General features: G+C 41.8%; 1 protein-coding gene across 7 annotated transcripts; it reads right to left on the reverse strand.

Annotated features, from left to right (window-relative positions):
- Positions 1 to 45: 45 nt before the first annotated feature.
- LOC130166974 (meiosis regulator and mRNA stability factor 1) lies at positions 46 to 17,668 on the reverse strand. Of its 7 annotated transcripts, none has more exons than XM_056372855.1 (27): positions 17,584 to 17,668; positions 16,834 to 17,044; positions 13,936 to 14,835; positions 13,566 to 13,728; positions 13,129 to 13,343; positions 12,562 to 12,679; positions 12,298 to 12,470; positions 11,451 to 11,582; positions 10,072 to 10,226; positions 9,404 to 9,565; positions 9,099 to 9,285; positions 8,750 to 8,928; positions 8,512 to 8,592; positions 8,133 to 8,372; positions 7,875 to 7,994; positions 7,579 to 7,760; positions 7,196 to 7,416; positions 6,896 to 7,038; positions 6,633 to 6,766; positions 6,290 to 6,492; positions 5,701 to 5,928; positions 4,800 to 5,039; positions 4,415 to 4,666; positions 4,177 to 4,237; positions 3,977 to 4,078; positions 3,527 to 3,694; positions 46 to 3,035 (listed from the first exon to the last, which is right to left on the reverse strand). In XM_056372855.1, the coding sequence occupies exons 2-27, from the start codon at positions 16,987 to 16,989 to the stop codon at positions 2,851 to 2,853; spliced, it is 5,100 nt and encodes a 1,699-aa protein (XP_056228830.1). In that variant the 5' UTR covers positions 16,990 to 17,044; positions 17,584 to 17,668; the 3' UTR covers positions 46 to 2,850. The 7 variants fall into 7 exon arrangements, 6 of the variants coding, with proteins under 6 accessions (XP_056228830.1, XP_056228829.1, XP_056228825.1 ...); XM_056372854.1 differs by having other exon boundaries at positions 11,451 to 11,585; XM_056372850.1 differs by having other exon boundaries at positions 11,451 to 11,969.
- Between the last annotated feature and the right edge of the window lie 684 nt (positions 17,669 to 18,352).

An 18,352-nucleotide genomic window follows, 5' to 3' on the forward strand; every position in this document is an offset into this window, starting at 1 on the left:
CCTGTGATTCCTTAAAACAAAAAAAACTTAGAGACAAGGCAGACGTGATGCTTGTGAAATTTATTAAACGGAAATCTTTTTGGTCCCTTCAACAATGTTAGACTGTTACAACGACTTCTGGTGTGGTGAGGCAATAATACAATCTGAGTGTGTGTGTGGGGGGGGAGACATCAGTGAGTCAACTGTTGAGCACGTAAACAAAATATTATCACAAGGCAGGAGATTTAAAGACACTGCAGTGAGGACTAAAGGAAGTTCCTTGAAATTATTCTTTAACAGTAGATTGCAGGACTGCAGAAGCGTCATGCAGTGCAAAAACTGAATAAGTAAGACAGAGTGACATACAGAACAAACAAAGAGGCCAAGACAAATATTTTTTCAACCTTGCTCCCAACACTAAAAATAATTTCACATGTATTTCATGAACCAAAACTATGCAGAAGTGCATATTTTGACAGGTACAATAGCTTCTCACTGATGTAACCAAATGTCGAGAGAAGGCTTAACCAGGGAAGTTAAATATACATGTGAGTTAGTTGTCACTGCGGTACTCTGGGGAGTGCTACGGTTTGCTCACATACACAAAAAGTAATGCATCCCTACCACAAAATTTAAATCTAGGCATTTCTTGTGAGCATTTTCTATCAGCGATTCTAAATAATTATTCTGAACTGCTCATTCCCTCATCAAAGAGGTTTCCAGACAGCCAGTAAAACATTGTAGAAGAGGCGAGCCACAACAGCCCTATTTAAAAACATTTAGATTGGTGTTTCAGACATTTTGATGCGTTGGCAGGTGGAACGTCTCAGCATTAAAAAGGCACCGAGTCAAAATCAAGTCTGACAAAGAAAACTCATGGTATAACACTGCTAAACAATGATACTGCACAGAAACTGATTAAATGGGCTTTTACCCATTCTTTGAACTGCGGCACACTTGGGTCGTGCTAAACTTCAGGGACAGCGACATTAGTTGGTGGCAACTGAGCAGCCAGCAGCCTTGTAAACACTTGAGACTGAGGAAAACGGAGAAAACCAACACACATCAGCAAGTAAAAACTTCTCTACGTGGGATGTTAGGGATGGGGGGTACGATGGCAATTCCTTTGGCACCGCGGCAAATACAAGCCATTGTAAAAGCCGTGCAGATTCCAGAGAGCCGCAGAGGGTCCTCTGTGTGTACGTCAGACTGTTCAGGAGGCTACTTAGAGCCCCCATGCTGCTCCACAAACCGCTGATCGCCTCCTGTCCCATCTCTTTTCCCTAAAACTCACAACCATTCGCCTTGTCATTAAAAATCAAAAACTCAGGAGTGCTCACTGCTCCCCTCGAACTCATCAACTCAGACGGTGTGGACACCATCACTGATACAGTGCCTGCCAGCAACAAGGTTGACTCAAAAAAACCTTGCGCATTTCTCTGGCAACTGCAAGAGTGACGCCAACTCTTAAGATCCTTAAAACATGGTGGAAATAAAAGACTGATCTTAAAGAATGTATTGCGATCATCTGTTCCCGTCTGCTCCTCCTGGGCTTACACCATGCATAAACTCATTTATGCACACCATTCACATTTCACACCACCTACTCCAGTGTAAACCACAAACAGACAAAATATAGCTAAGAGAACACAAACACCACTGGCTGCTGGCTAAAGACTAACAATCAAAGTATATGTCAGTTCCTGCTGCCTGAGCACACACCTGGCTGGAGTTTTAAAGAGCCACCTTTTCTCTTTCAGGCCTTCATTAGTGGCTTCGGAGAGACAAGCCAAAAACTTTGCTATAAATTAAGTCAAAATACTACAAGAATAAAAATTCCTGAGAGCAGTGTTTGTCGCAACATCAAAACCTTTCGATCCAAACTTTAACTGTTCAAAGGCTGTTAGCTTCTATTAAAGAAGACATAATCTGAACAGTTCACACTGTGGTTTCTCTCCAGTTCCATCATTGAATTGCCACCAAATACACCACACATTTAGGCCAAACTCCTCCACAGACTACTAAATACTCTGCATTATATAAAAGGAACTGAAAATACTGTCCTTAGGCTGCTTTACAACAGAGACAAAAGATGAGAATATACCTCAAAGAGAAGCGACCTCTTCAGAAATCTACAGAGAAGACTAAAAGAATTAATCAGTCAGGGGCTTATCAGCCAGTTTGGTTGACATGTCTATGGTTACCCACAAAGTAAAATCTCCAAAATTTGAAATTAGTTCAAAAATGAGTTAATGTCATAAATGAAATCTTCTATTTTTGGGAATACAGCGAAGTAATTTCTCAATATGGTTCATGAACAAAACATCAACAAATCTTCAGTTATTTATGTGGGTAGCTAAAATTTTTTTGAATTCCACATAGAAAACCTCATCCCTGGCATTTCTCCCATTGTTAATTTATACTCTAAACAGTGACAACTAACTCAATGTCATTCATTATCTGTAAGCTAACGTGCCTATCGTCACAACGTGACTCTAAACTGAAGATGCACATTTGTGGGATTGAAAATTAACTTCTGTTGGGATGAAATCAAACAGTTATGGTAGATGAATTTGGCAAATTAAAGAATTGCAGAAAATCTGCAAGAAGAAAAATCATAGCTTGGTGAGCATCACTGGAAGAACACACTGAAATAAGCAAAGAGTAACAAAGATGGCGGATGAACAACAAAGAAGAAAGCAGAAGAATGCAACAGCCTGTCTGGATGTAGAGGGGACAATACCAATGCTCTTCTGGGGTTAATTCCTGTACTGTGTTTAGTGTAGCCGGTCAACTCTTCCATTTAGAGTTACACTATGTGTGAACTAGTATTGCTTTGTGTGCATGAGACTGGATGTGTTTGTGTGAGGATCAGAGGCCTGCTGTGAATGAGAAGTTGGCAGCTAGCTTGATTCTGCTGCGTGTAGCTCTTCTGCTGGGACTGTCCATAGACAAGGGGGTCTTCATGTTGGGGGCGGTTGGAAGTTTGGTGACTGCAGAGTCTTCTGTGCTGTCAGTGACTGCAGCAGCTGCCACCTCAAGTTCGTCACGCTTGTCTGAAATCACACAAGTACAGACTGAGCTTACGCCTCATGAAAGACAAGAAAGGTGCAAATAGATAGATGTGTCATGTACTCATTAAAATGTATTTTTGTTCTAGCATGCAGCATCATTTCTTGCTCTTTACTTGTCATCCTTTTTGAAAACCAGATGCCCCTAACGCACACATCTGTGCCAAGGCACAAGGAAATCTACAAATTTTTTATTAATTTATTTACTTTTTTTAAAATAAAATCACCATCTGGATCATCATCAACATACATAGACAGCCTGACTGGCTGAGGGGGCTCACAATTTTGTGAGATTACTGTTCAGGCTTCAAACAAAAAGATACAAGACAACAACAAAAAAAATATCAATATCATAGTCAAAGCTAAGAGTGACTGATTGCTGGTAAAAACAAAATCTGCTCAATCTGCAACAGTGCAACAACTACTATTAATTGATATGGATTTAAACTCAAAAACAAACACAACAGTAAAATGACCTGTTGGTGGTGGAGTTCTCTCCTCAAAGCGAATCAGGTCTGCCTGCTGGAGGAGAACGGGGTCGGGGTGAAGCTGAGGCGATGGTAAGCAGGATGGTACAGGACCACACAGCAGGTCCACTGGGGACGTCAGACACAGCAGCTCAGACTCTGCAGCTTCATCGGCTCCTGGCAGGTAAAACAAAGATCTGGACTCAATTTCACTGATATTTTAACTGAAAAAGATTTACTGACAGCAGATCTGCCTTTCTAGATGTTGAAGCATAAAAGAACAGGTACAACAGATAAATACAAATGTCAGCTTTTACTGCAGAAACAAATGATGGCAGTACAGGCAAACACAACATAAAAATGTTCCCTTGTACTTCCATAACACTACACAACTACTTCATTACATTTCTTATGTGAATAAATCAAGTCTTGACTAGTCTATATAAAGACTTGCGTTACCTGGACTCTGGGCTCCAAATGTGTTGCTAACGGGGCTGCCTCTCGGGGTTTCTGTATTCTCTTCTGGCTGGGGGCTGTTGGGGACTGAAGAGCTTGTCCTTGCTAAACTCAACACACATACAGACAAAGCCATATAATGAAAATCACTTCCTTGACTTGACTTTAATTAATGGAATGAGAAAAAGACACATCAACTTTACCTTTCATATCGTTCTTCAAAACGATAATCCTCTTGTGACCATGTCCTTTGATCCACACCACCTGATGATGACAAGCCCCAAAACAATCAGAGACAAAATTTACAGAAATGAGAAACTATGAACTGTACAAGATTACAAGCACTATCTCATTAAAAATGTCCTTATCTGTGGACAGGCACCAAGAGCATGTTCAGAACCAGATTACTATGATCAAAGTATCTACTGAAATTATTCCCACCTGTGGGATGGCACTGAGCAGCTCATCAGTACTGGCGTATCCGTAGGAACGTGGCTCAAGGCTGCAGCCTGTGAATTTTTTGTAAGCTCCCTGGAACTCAGTCAGAAAGATCTGGTTGTAATGGTAGGTGTGGAGCAGAGCACGTATGTTACGGGCAAACTGGTAAAGCCTGGTCAGCCTCACCCACTCCTCACCATGATCAGTGGCAGTGTTGCCAGTTTTACAGTCTTCATCAATCTCCTCATAGTATAGCTGTTAAAGAAGAAAAACCACAACACTGTCAGTTGTGCCGGCGGAAATGATGTCACAGACTGAGAATACCGTGAATGTAAAGCTTCCTTAAAAAGAGATGGTAGGACGAAGGTAAAAACACAACTTTACTCACCTCCACGAGGTAGGGCAGACTCTTGAGTAGCTCACTGAGGGAGAGGAACCCATATTCACATGGGTTGAGCGGGGCTCCGTGGACAGTCAGGTAATGATGGCTTAGCTCTTCCACCTTCAGACCCTTGGTGACCTGCTCCTCTTCCTGGGACATGAGCAGAGCCAGTAGTTGGGATGTCAGCGAGCGCAGAGACTTCCTGTTGATAAGCTGTACTTCCCGTCCCTCTGAGCCATCCACCACCTTGAAAATGGAAAGAAAGCAGTGTTTGTTTATTGGTATTTAACTACTGTATAGTAGAGAACACTGGTCTTACTAAGTGAGAACATTTCTGTGATTTTCCCACGTACATTAATCAGCATTAATACGCCTAACAGTGATGCTGAATGTGCAACGTAAACTTTAACCAGGGAGAATAGTTGGTGTTGATTCAACTGCTTGATCATACTGGAGACTGTAATTTGTATAATACAATTTAACAGCACCACAGACTTCATTCTTCATAACTATCAGTTGAAATACCTCTCTAAAATGGTCTCAACAGAAGCCGACCATCATCATCATCACTTTCATGAAGGGAGGGTTTATTGTAGTTTCAGTAAAATGCACATAATAAATGAACAACTGACTGTAATTTATAATGAAACAAAAATATAACGACTCTTGTTGCATCAAAAAGAATATTAACTTTATGAAGTATGCATGACTACAGTTTTATATAAATTGACTTTGCAAACATAATTTCAGTTTGATTTGTGATATTTTGTGAAACTAAGAAACAGTAAATTTTTTACTGTATTAATTCTAAATAAAAAAAATAAATTCTGACATTTTATCCATTAAATTAACTAATTAAATAAAAAAAATTTAAAAAATCTAACAAATCCTTCAAGGTGTTCTTTACCTTGACAACATGGCAGAGTTTGGTCAGCAGAGCTGGCAGGGAGCTGGCATCATAGTCCTGCAGGCGTAGACCGTAACCAAAGGTCTTGCTGTACTCTGTGAGCAGCTGGCAGACAGGAAGGCTGGAGTTTTTCTGAGCCCGCAGCAGCTTGACCAGCTGAGCCGCCAAGGCCTTGATACGCTCCACCTCTGTCAGAGTCAACACTTTCTCCTCACCACACTCCAACACCTGACACACGTAGGGAACATTACATGTAAATTTGCTTTCAGAAATGATGGAATTGAATTCGTAAATTTTAAGCACAGAGCAGATATTAAACTGGAGAAAAAGTTTATATGACAAAGAACAAAAAAGGTAAGAACAGCATGATCTGGCCCAGTGAGAATTGCCACATTCCTCTTGGCTACACCACATGGTGGGGCCATTGTTACACACCAGATTTGCTTGTATACTCTCACCTCAGTATACTCTTGTGCCTTAGATTATTTACTGCCTATCTACACAAAATGATCCATCAAAACTTTCTTATATTGAGAGGTCAAGAAGCACAGGACATTTTATTGTATACTAATACACACATTTTACTCACCATCAGTACGTCAGGGATCGCCTCAAAGAGTTCCATGAGCTTGGTGAAGCCATAGTAGCTGAGCTTGCACTGACGACCAAAGTGATGGTGATAGGTGGGGATGAACTTACTAAAGGGCATTCGACAGTGAGGCTGGTGACGAAGCAGGTCCACCACTTCCTTTGCAAACTGCTTGGTACGCTCCATTTCCTCCACGGTACGCTCTGAAGGCAAATAAAAAAGGGAAAAAACATTTGTTTAGATTTCTTCATGCTGCTGATGTTTTCATCTTAGATTATCCTCATAACATTTTACAATACCCAAATGTATTTTCATTTTATATTTTTGTAACTGTTGTAATGACCTCTTTTGGGAACAGAGATGACCGTGTCCGTGGTGTGGTGTGTTATGGTAATAGTGGTTTCAGGGATCTCAGTCATGAGGTCCATCAGGTCACATATGCCATAGTCAATAACCCTCCAGTCTCTGGAGAAGCACCTGAAACACAGGGTAGAGAATACATAATGCACAACCATGACAGTGATGATCCAAACTCTTTAGACCTCTACAAAACACAAAAAGACAATGTGAAAGTTTCATCTACAGCTCCAAGCAATGTTGACTGACCAATGGTATGCCTGCATGAAGTCCTTGATGGCCACTTGTTTGCTGGCTTGGAATTTGAGCAGTTTGAGCAGGTCTTGGGTGAAGCGCTTCACTTGAGCACGATGTGTCAGGGTCAGTAAACGCTTGGTACCCATGCCCAAGATCTGTAGGTAAAGAAAATTTAAATAAAAAAATGCAGTATGACAAATAAAATAAATAAATAAATAAAAAAGTACAAATAGGACTGGTAAAAAAAAAAAAAAAAAAAAAAAAAAAAAAAAAATATTATAAATCATGCATGATCCTCATTATTCTCACTACCTGCAGAACGTGTGGCACAGCCTCCAGCAGCTCCAACAGTTTGGAGTAGCCATAGTCAGAGACACGGCACTGTTTGGCAAAGTGATGGTGGTATGAGGGTATGAACTTGCTGATGGGCATGATGCAAGAAGGCTGACTCTTCAACAGGTCAATAATCTCTCGGCTGAACTGAATGAGCTGAGGGTTGCCCACTGGACTTTTGCAGCGCTGAATCCATGGCTCTACATTTTAAAACAAAAAAAAGAAAGAAAAAAAAAAAAGAAAAAAGAAATACCTTATAAAATGTGTGAAATATGTAATATGTATATCATAGATAGACTGAACTATGTAGCAAAAATTTCAACAACCTAACACAAAATTGTGAAATTTGTAAGTGTTCCTACCAGTTTGGTTTGGTGCTGGTGGTTTGTTGTGGATCCACTTAATGACTTTAAAGCCATTCTGAGCTGTGACTATTGTGATACTGGGGACACAGGTAATGAGGTGCTCCAGGGGAACACCACCCTCCAATGTCTCATTGCCAAGCTGCAGTGGGCTGAATTTTGCTGCATAGCAGTCTGGAAAACTAAATGGAAAATATACATTATTGATTGTATTTATATTGTGTGTAAACATGTTTTTTGACATAAAAAAAAACAAAAAACAAAACTTGTGCATGGATTTAAGAGCTGGTTGTCACCTGAGTAGTGGAAGGGTTCCCTCATGTGACTGCAACAGACTGTGGACCTCAGAGGCTAAGGTGCTCAGAGACATCACAACAAATGGGATTTTATAGGAGTCAGGGTCAAAGTCAGCCTCACTACAAAAAGACATAGAGAAGAGATACTATCAGTGATGGAGACAGGTTTGACAGTCAATTGAAGTTGTATAGTTTAGCTAACTGTGCCTAACATTGACCCTATCACGTGCATTTTGTAGGTGATTTGAACTTGAGTACCTGAAGTCCTGCTGTGCATAGTGTTGTCTGCAGACAGGTTCATGGTACTCCAGCTCCTCAAACACCACGGGGCTACCACTAGCAGAAGAGGAGCCTTCCTGGGACTGGGAAGATCCCAGTGGACTCTGGCGGATTTGGCTGCTGGGCAGAAGGCACACAAGCCTTGAGCCCCCCTGTTCCCGCACAGCCACCACCTCTGGTAGTCTGTAAAGATCCCCAACCACCAGCTTACGGCAATACCTGGGGAGGGGATAAAAAAAAGCATATACTTTGGCAGCACAGACTTCTTTGTAATGCTTACAGTATTTTGGAATAGCCATACTCCAAGTGTATTAGAAAAGTTGGAAGGCCATAAGTTGACAACCAGTTAGTTACTTACTTTTTCTCATAGATCTCTGTGAACTTGAACAGGGGAAGACAATTGGCAGGGGCATCCTGAAGAATGCTGATGATCTCTGTGCTGTATAATGACAAAGCTGAAATTTACCATCACAATCCAAACCAGCCAAAGAGAAAATGTATTAATAAATCTGAAAATTTCTTCATGTCAGAGAATCAAAGCAAGCTGTGACCAACATATTAACCAAGCCTCCAGTGTAACTCAACACAAACTGTACCTGAGCATGGCAAGAGATTTGCTGCTGCCACCAGTGACCAGAGACACCTGAATGCGCTTGCTCCCAATCTTGTAACGGTGCAGGCCACTGACAGCGCTGATAGCGTGCTGTAGGGACAACATCTGAACTGTGGCCTTCAGCTGATAGTCAGTGTGGGGGCTAAGCTCCACAGCTTTCACCTAGACAAAACAATAGCAGTGAAATGTTTTGAGACAGCAGTTAATCTGATTTCAAACAGAATATCTGACACAATTATTTTAAAAAGGAAACATTGAGAGACTTTGTTCTTTTAGACTCAGCATTTTGTCAAAGAAGATAAAGGCATTAACTTCACTGGAACAGGGCTTACCCGCCCGTATCGAGAGAAGGTGTCATGCAGTGTTTGCTGCAGATCTTTGCGCGACATCCTATAGTCCAGGTTGCCCACCTGGACCTCGGTCCCCTCTGAGAACGGCTCAGGTGGACCTTCAGGACAGGGGCTGCGAGGGGCAGCAAGAATAGGTGAGGAGCGGCTGGACAGGCAGGGGGACACACTCCTATTGTTGGAGAAGGAGAATATTGCATCTAATATCAGAAAGATCAGTACATTTAATATTATGAGGCTTTATATGCTCTAAGCCAACAAACATGAATGAATTAAACAGAATATGCGACCTGGAGGACCAGGAGCCCTGGGAGAGGACAAGAGGACTGAAGCTCCTGTGCAGGTTCAGCTTGCTGAAGGCTGAGGGTGTGCTAATCTGGAATTCCCCTGAACTCCTGTCACCTTGTTCTACAGGGGATTCAGCCAAGCTGCGAGGATTGGAGCCCTCTCTTCTACATGGAAATATGAAAAAAAAAAATGAGAAGGACACATAAGGGCAGTAATGTGCAGTGCTTCCAAATGCTTTGTTGCACTGTTGCTGGTCAGTATGGTCATGAAAAAAGTTTAAGGAGCCAATTATCAAAGGAGTTTTTTAAACTTGTTATAAGATCCCATTCATCTCAGGCTACATCCACATTAATACGTTTTGGTTTTCAAAACGCATCACTTTAGCTAAGTTTACGTGTGCCGTCCAAACTACTCCAGAATTTCCGAGCCCCTAATACAGAGACTTTTGGAAACGCTGGCCCTGTTTTGGTTTGAAAACTCAAGGGTTGCATTGTAGTGTGGGTGGATTGGGGGGGGGGGTGATATGCATGTTCAGGTGCGTCAGTAAGGATGGAGATAATTTGTGATATGGAGCCAAAACAGTTGTCTGGATGGAGATCATTTGTTTTAAAACCAAAAAGTATAAGTGTGGCTGTAGCCTCAGAATCAAGTCCCCTTCCCCTGTGTGTACCTCCGCCTGTACATGGATTCTCCAGTGAGGCCAGGTTTGGACAGCTGATCCATGGCCCCGGTCTCACCATTACTGTGGGGGGAAGAGGAAGCAGCACGCCCTTTATCCAGTTGGTGGAAGCCCATTCTGGACTTGCCCTCGAAACTACCCAGCTCCTGGATCAGACAGATGGCAAATATTGAGAAACATTGACTGGTTGGATTCTGCTGATGTGTGTGTAAATGCATGTGTATGTGGGATGGTGAAGAGATTAGTTAAATTTGTTAGTGCATATGAATAGAAGCTCAATACAAATAGTTATAGAAAAGCACAATATGATGTTCTATGGTTTAACTATGGGTGCACATTTAAACAAACACCAGCTGATTGTTATTCATTTTGTACATCTTAGTTCTGTCGAAGGTATTACTTGCGAGTACTTTACTTACAGAATTTGCTGAACTTGAATGTACTGTATTAGACACAATGTGCTCTGCTCTGATTAAACAGGACTATGACAAGAATGCTGCAAGGCTCAAGGCCAAGCTGACAGCCAACAGGATTGCCATTGTGACTTCAGAAACCTTGTCATCATCATGCTGTAGCTAACAAGTACTGTACTTCAGGCAGCAAGCACACAGCCATGAGATTGTGCCTAAAAATGCGTTTGAAAATCATGAACCAGATCTATAACAGAAATGTTACTGCAGTTCTGATTGTGCGCCGTTTGTGTTATTAGTCATACGGACCTCTATCTGTACAGAAATCTGTAGGTTACTTTAATATTGCTAGTGTTTTCATCTTTTCCGTTGATTTAAGTGCCAAATGATATTGGACAAACTTCAAATTGAATTTTCTCTTTACTGTAGATTTTAGTCTAACTTTACAGTAATCCATTTATGGGTCATTTTCTCCAGTCTGTCGCACTGGTCTGTCAGATTACAATCAAGCGACAAAAAGCCAAGTCATTCCAGCCAGCAGGTCAGTTTTTCATAATGAATAACTGCACGGAACAAGATCAGCCACAGATAGATAGTGGGATGGAGCAAACTTTGGACAGAACATTGAAACTGGCTACTCACATGCAGCAGTACATCAGCACTGATATACTGGACAAAACACAGACAGAAAAAGGCATAAAAGCTAAGGGCTAATTCATGCGTTAGTATGATGAATGACCAATGAACATGCAGGACAACGGGACACATGAAGCACTGCCAACAACATACATGCTAGCAAAGGCGGACAAATGAAGCAAGCAGCTACAAGCCGTTAGTGTCAAAGCAGCAATCAGAAGGACACTGGGGAGGGGAAAAGCTACTGCGATTTACAAAGCAGCCCACACAAGGATAGAGGGCAATGGAGGTTAAGGGGAAGCAGGCACTGATGAGAGTGCTGACCTGACGGGGCTTGGCTGGAGCACCACCGGGAGGCCCACTGCACCCCCTCCTGGGGCTGTAGGGCCTTTCAGGCACTGGGCCAGGGGTGTGGCACGGGCGGGTTGCTCGCCGTGGCCTCCTGGGTGACCTGGGCTTCTCCAGGGGCAGAAAAGAGAAGGAGGATATAGATGGGGGAGGGGCGAACACTGAATCCTGGGTTTGATAGGGTTGGGGCAGAGCCTGAAGCAAGTGATGGGGCTGAGATTGAATCTCAGGCTCAAGACTTGCATCGTCTCTGGGCCGTGGGGAGAAGGAGAGGCTGATTCGGCGGCCATACACATCCTCATTTTCCATTCGCTTGCGGGCACGCGCAGCTGCCTCAGGGCTGCCAAAGCGGAGGACTGCTGTGCCCTGGGACATGCCCAGCACCTTGCCACCACAGTTGTCAGACAGGCGGCGGAGCCTGAGCTTCACAGCGTTCCGCAGGCTCTTGTCACAGTTGACAGGGAGGTTGTGCACATAGAGGAGGTTGAAACTGGGCTGAAGGAGGGGAGGAAGAGACAGCGCGCCTGTCTGGTTTGTATTTAGACTTTTATTAAAAAAAAAAAAAAAAAAAAAAAAAAAAAGCAGTAGTCTTCCTGACTGAATGGCTGAGAGTGCTACAGATTAGGAAAAATGGTAATGACCCCTAAAAGAAAATTCAATATAATCAAATTCACATTCCAAGTGCCTCACTCTCTGCCCTCTTGAACCACCCTAAAATGAGATTCTGTTCGATTACTTTTGCCAGCATGAACTTACCTTATTTAATACAGAATATGATCAAAAAGTATTTTTAAGTCTGACAGAAGCATTTTTTGAGGCCTACCTGTGCTTTGACAAGCATTCGCGGTGGCAAATCAGCGGTGATCTCCTGAAAGGCCACGTGGCGATGGGCGTGCTGTAGAAGGGCTGAAGATGTATGGTTGCCATGCACCAGGATTACCTGGAAACCATGGCGATGACGCAGGTCACTCAACTCACTTGCAAAGTTCACATCAGCTGTTACAAAGAAAAGATGACACTTGTTAAGGCAAAGTCCTCTGTGGTAGCAAGACTGCAGCCGATTAATGTGAATCTGAGCTGAACTCACAGGACACTAGTACAACAGTTGCAGGGGCAGTGTGGGTCTCAGCGAAGCGTCGCAGGCTCTGGCGAAGTTTGTCATCCGCAGCATTCTTGGCTGTGGCGTTGATATGTGCAACAGTAACCTGAAAAATCAAAATATATTTACAGTTGGAATTTTTGTCTTTTTTTGGTGATAATTAACATTAACGTGCAACATAATTTTATGAGCTTAACTTGAACATGTAACTAACTTTAGTGACAGTGTTAAATTGTAAGTGGTAATTTCATTGTATTTTTCTGAAAGCTTTAACATGCATCATCAAATTTGGTGCAAAATGAAATGGAATAATATGGAACAGTATGAAAATGCCTCAGGTCAGTTAAGTCTATTATTCAATGACCATCTTAAATGGAATATGTACTCCTGTTTTGACCCTAGTGCTCCATCTGTGCCCAACATAAAACTGTAGCTCAGTGGTAGAGAACTCTCCAAACAGGGTGTTAATGACACTCATTTGTATTAGTGCAACCATGAAAATGTTTCACCAATACTAGTTTTTTTTTAATGATAATAATAATACATTTTTGGTACCTGGCAGTTGTTAAGCTCCTGGATGACAGCTTTACTCTCCTTGCTGATGTCACAGACGCAAATGAATTCTGCCTCCCGATGACCCTGGAAGAAACGGCTGCGAATACGCTGGACCACAGCTCCAGCAGAGCGTCCACTGGGAACACTGCAGTTCTCAATGTCCCAGAAGACACCAACTGGAGGGATGTTCTCAGGACCACTATTCTCTGGTGAACCTGACACACAGTAAACAAGCATTCTAAAACAGTTTTGTTTTTATTTTTTAAAAAAAGGTAACATAACAGATACAAATTAATTAATTATGTCATTGTTGTTGCAGTTCATTTGGATGGAAGAACATTTCATATTCAAATCACACTAATTCCATAGAGCCTGCTGTTTCAAACAGTCCAACCATATCAGCAAGGATTCAAAATTGTATTGTAGAGCCCACTAACCATACTTCTGGCCAATCTTGCCAAGGCTGGTTGATGGCATGAGCATCATGCTATCAGAGGAGGTGCCACAGCCATTGCAAATCGGGATAGGGATAGGAGCAGTCTGGGGAGCAGGAACATTGGGCCATATCTTGTCTGACTCTGATGCCAGACCGTTCATTGGCTGCAAATAGTCACATATGAAATCAACTGTCAGGGAAATCAGAAATAACGCTGACAACAATAATATGCAAATGTTTTTTGTAAGAACACAAATACAAAACCCCAGTCTGGGTTTACTTGACTGGGGTCATCCATGCATGTAACAGTTACCTAAAATGATCTTCATACTAAATAATAAGCCACAGGGCACAAAGAGAACTCTACCAACCTTCAAAAAGCACTCTTGGCAGTAGTGCGCCCCCTTCACACAAACCGTGCGTTCTACATTAAGGTGCATAGGATTAGAGCAGAAGTGTGCTGAGGTGGTTGTAGTAGTGATGGTTGTGGGGGTTGGGTGGTCACCGAGTGTGCTTCTCTGGGATCTTCTGGCTGATGGGCTGCAGTCCACACCACAGGTGTAGTAGCCAGAAGAGGCCAGGCAAGAGCCATGCAACGAAACAGGTAGAGTGGAAACAGAGGGGAGAGAGGAAGCCAAAGGAGCTGAGGAGGGAAAAAAGCTGGGTTGACTGCATGGAAGAGGTGCAGCTGGGTAGGTGTGGAGAAGTCCTGAGCAGCAGGGGAGGTAGGGGTGTGATGAAACAGGCTGAGAGGTAGCAACAGAAGAGGGCAGTTGAGGTTTGTAGCCAAGACTGAGCAAAGGATCAAGAGTTTCACCTTCTCTTCCACAGCTCAAGTTATTTTTATACTGATGAACAGATGAGGTTACAGAGCAAGGCCCAGACCTGCTAATACTGCTGTTGCTGATGGGTGCTCCCACAGAGCCTGGGGCGATATAGAGTGACACAACACCAGCAATGCTGCTACTGCTGCTACCAACAACACCTCCACCACCCAATAAGCCATAGCCGTCTGTGCTGCAGTAGTCACAATGAGTGCAAATGCTTACTTTAGGGGTTGCCCCCTCTAGTTGCTGATGTGGTGGCTGTTGTTGGTGGGAGCCTTGTGTAAGCTGAGGTGGAGGAGGTAAGCGGGGATGAGGCAAAGGGAGAGGGGCCAGAGAAAAGGGCTGGGATGGTTGGGAGGAGGACATATGGTGTGGTGGAGGAGGAGGAGGAGGAGGGACATCTTTCAATTCCAGCACAGGCTTTCTGCTCTCCATGTAGTTTTTCTGGAAAATAAAAAAAGGACATGACCTCTCATAAATTCTGTGGATTATTTTGGTTGGTGTCGAAACAAGTTTATGTGAAACAAGATAAAATATACAGCACCCTCACAGTAGGGGATAACTACCCTGCCCACCAGTGTGGTCATGCAAGGGGCAGGACCAAATTCCAATGCTCTCCAACCCTCAACAGAGCTGTGTCATCACTATCAATAGGCTGAACATGCCATCCTTACACAGGTGACCAGAGAGAAGGCACCATTATTGAAATTCTCAGTGTTCAGCTTTTAGTCATTTTGTAGCTCCTATGTACAAGTTGCTGAGGTTCAGAGTTTACTTTTTAAATTCCTTTTACCTAACAGACAATCTCAGTGTTTTCTGATCCACCAAAATATGGACATTTTTTGTGCTTTGGCACCAGGTAAGTTATAAATTTTGCAAGAAAGATGTAATAGAAGTAGATGTGGTCACAGTATGAACTGGTTAGGCAAAGAGGTGCAAACCACAAACCCATATCAATACAAGGAAACACCTTTTACTTTGCTGTTCTGTCACACAGTAAACTGTTATTGTTATGTCTGCACAGCAAGCTCTGATCACAGTTGCTCAACTACATGGAAATTCCCCATGAGAAGAGTTTAAAAAGATGATGCATTTACACTGATAATTGTCTATTGCAAATACAGTTTCCTTTATTCTGTAATGTAAAAACATTTAAAAATCAGAAAAGGAGAATAATCTAAGAACAAGAGCTGTCTGAACCATCACGCATCTGACTACATGTCTGTGTGCAGTCTATGCTTGAAGTTATTTGGACTGCATACAGATATATTGGGAAGAAAAAGTAAGTGAACCCTTTCAAACTACCTCCATTTATGTAAAAAAATTTGTCCTCCAATATGGTCAGATCTTCATCTAAATTACAATTATGAACAATCACAAGCTATTTTAGCTGATAAAATACAAATCATTGCATTGTTCTTGTTCATACTGAAATCATCAAACATTCACAGTGTAGGCTGGGAAAAGTATGTGAACCCCACAGCTAATGGCAATAACAAAAGCTAACTGGAGTCAGGAGTTTGAAGATGTGGGTTAGAGCTAATTTGTCTTAAAACATAAAAAAATACTCAAGCATTCACGAGAAACGTCTGCTGACGTGAAGCATGCCTTGCAAAAGAATAATCTCAAGAATTTAGATCAAGAATAGTTGATTTGCGTAAAGCTGAAAGTGTTTCAAAGTCATCTCAAAGAGTTTAGATATTCATCAGTCCACAGTCAGACATGTCAGAACATGTAGCACTCTGTAAAATGTGTAAAAGGAATATGAAAACATCATCCCAGAAGTGAAGCTAGGTAAGGGGGGCACCATAATTTGGGGCTGCTTTTCTTCCTCTGGGCCTTGACATCTCACCTTCATCAAGGGGAAAATGAACTTCCAAGTTTATCGAGGTATCTTACAGGATAATGTTAAGGTTTGCTTAAGCTCCATAGAAGTTGGGGGATACATCAGGACAATGACCCTAAACATCAAAGTAAACCTACTATAGAATGACTTCACCTTTTGGGGTGGCCCAGTCAGAGCCAGGCGCTTAATCCAACAGAGATGCTGAACTGAAAAGACATGCTCATACTAGACATCCCTGAATATAGCTGAGCTGAAGCAGTTCTATATGGATAAATGATCCAAAGTTCCTTGTGCAGGTCTGACTAGCAGCTACCGTAAGTGGTTGCTTGAGGTTATTGGTGCCAAAGGAAGTTTGACAAGTTATTAAATCCAAGAGTTGACCTACTTTTTCCAGCAACATAGTGAATAATTAATGGATGCATTAAAAAAAAAAAAGACAAAATATTTAAGTTGTCTGTGTGATATTAGCTTAGACACCCTTTGTCTACATTTGTTACTTAGATGAAAATCGGTTCACATCTTGTAACCAATCAATGCAAAAAAACAGGTTATTGCAAAGGTTTTGCATACTTTTTCTTGCCACTGTAATTACCTACTTCTTTATCTGTATGATGAGGGGTGGTTGTCTCAGTGGTGGAGAAGCAGTCTTTGAGTTTCCATAGCAGGGTTGAGGCCTCTGTTTTGGGGTGACTGAGCCATGGGAAGGGACTAGCGCTGCATATGGATCTCTCCTTTCCCAGTCTTTCCATCATACAACCCAGAGAGATCTTTCACCATACTTTCATCTCTCTTCTCTCTCATTCTTTCCTAGTCAGAGGAAACGAAAGTTAGCCGTTGGCGAGGTCATTAGTTCACAATGAAGTGAAACACGTTTAAAGTCCTTACTGACTCATCTATTACAGCAACGGTCTGGTCGTGAAAATGTGTTTAATTCAACACAGCTTCGTGAAAAAAAAATCAATAAAAAAGGGGACAAACCTGTTTACAAACTTGGCAAGTCTGGACTGTTCATGTGAGGCTAACAAACGCCGCAGTTATGTTTTACCAAATCGAACCAACAAGCAGCTAGCTTACCGTTGTCTCTCTACGTGTATGAACCATTGTTTATGGCGGAATACTCGCTTATTCAACTAGCTTTATGCTACAACTGAAATTAGCCAATTTAACGTCAACTGTTTGGCTGGAGCTAGCGTTACATTTAAGCTAACAACAGGAACCATTAACGTTACATAGCTTGTTTAGCAGACACATAGCTGCCCCTACATGCTGCCGTTCATTGTCTTTAGGTAACAAAAAACTTTTTTCGGTAATAGCGAACAAATTTTCCTAAACTGTTATTTAGATACCTGAGAAGGTCTCGTCTTTCACATCTTCCTCAAAGGACTGTTCCGTTCCCCTCTGTCTGTCTCCCTGGAAACCTGCACCTTTTTGTAACATAAGTCTGCCAGAAAGCGAGCACGGTTGTCGCAAATGTTATTGTTATATCTATTGAAAGATAAACAGGACCCGCATGCTGTTATTTACAAAAAGATGTATTTTTTTTATTTAGAGCTGCAATATACTAAAAAAACGTCTATTTGATCAATTTAAAGTTTGTAATAATCATTTTGAGTGCATACATTTGGTACATTGAATTTGCAGTTTATAATTTTGCATTTGATCAATAGTATATCTATGACAATATGTTTATTTAGCCTTTAGATATGTGTCCCAAAAAATGATCATTAGACCTTTTCCATGATGTGAATTGTTTTCAGATGGACGCACCTTTCCAGGTTAAAATGACAACGTGTAGTAACTGTGCTCAATGAGATTTCTTTTCTGTAGCAGTTCATCATCGTCTACATTTGTTTAGATGACCATTCACCATTGGATAAAATACCCCGGTATTTTAGTTTTTTTCTGAGCTGGACATATTTTACAATTTCTTAAAAGTAACCATATGTTAAAATCAGTGTTGGAAAGTAACTCAGCTCATTTATTAAAGTACAGTTTTGAGTATTTCCATACTAATCTTCTATATACTACTCCACAATATAACACAGTGAAATAATGTACTCTTTTCCCACTGCATTTTATAGCTAGTTACTAGATTCTTTTCAGATTTTCATACAA

The sequence above is a fragment of the Seriola aureovittata genome, chromosome 3 (genome assembly GCF_021018895.1).
Source record: "Seriola aureovittata isolate HTS-2021-v1 ecotype China chromosome 3, ASM2101889v1, whole genome shotgun sequence".
Classification (NCBI taxonomy): domain Eukaryota; kingdom Metazoa; phylum Chordata; class Actinopteri; order Carangiformes; family Carangidae; genus Seriola; species Seriola aureovittata.

Coding starts and splice junctions, on each gene's coding strand:
- LOC130166974 (XM_056372850.1), bottom strand. CDS start 16,989: ATGATGGAAAGACTGGGAAAGGAGAGATCCATATGCAGCGCTAGTCCC. Junction 8,929..9,098: donor CCTTCTCTCGATACGGGCGG/GTAAGCCCTGTT, acceptor TGTTTTGTCTAG/GTGAAAGCTGTGGAGCTTAG. Junction 6,767..6,895: donor TTCATGCAGGCATACCATTG/GTCAGTCAACAT, acceptor CCTGTGTTTCAG/GTGCTTCTCCAGAGACTGGA.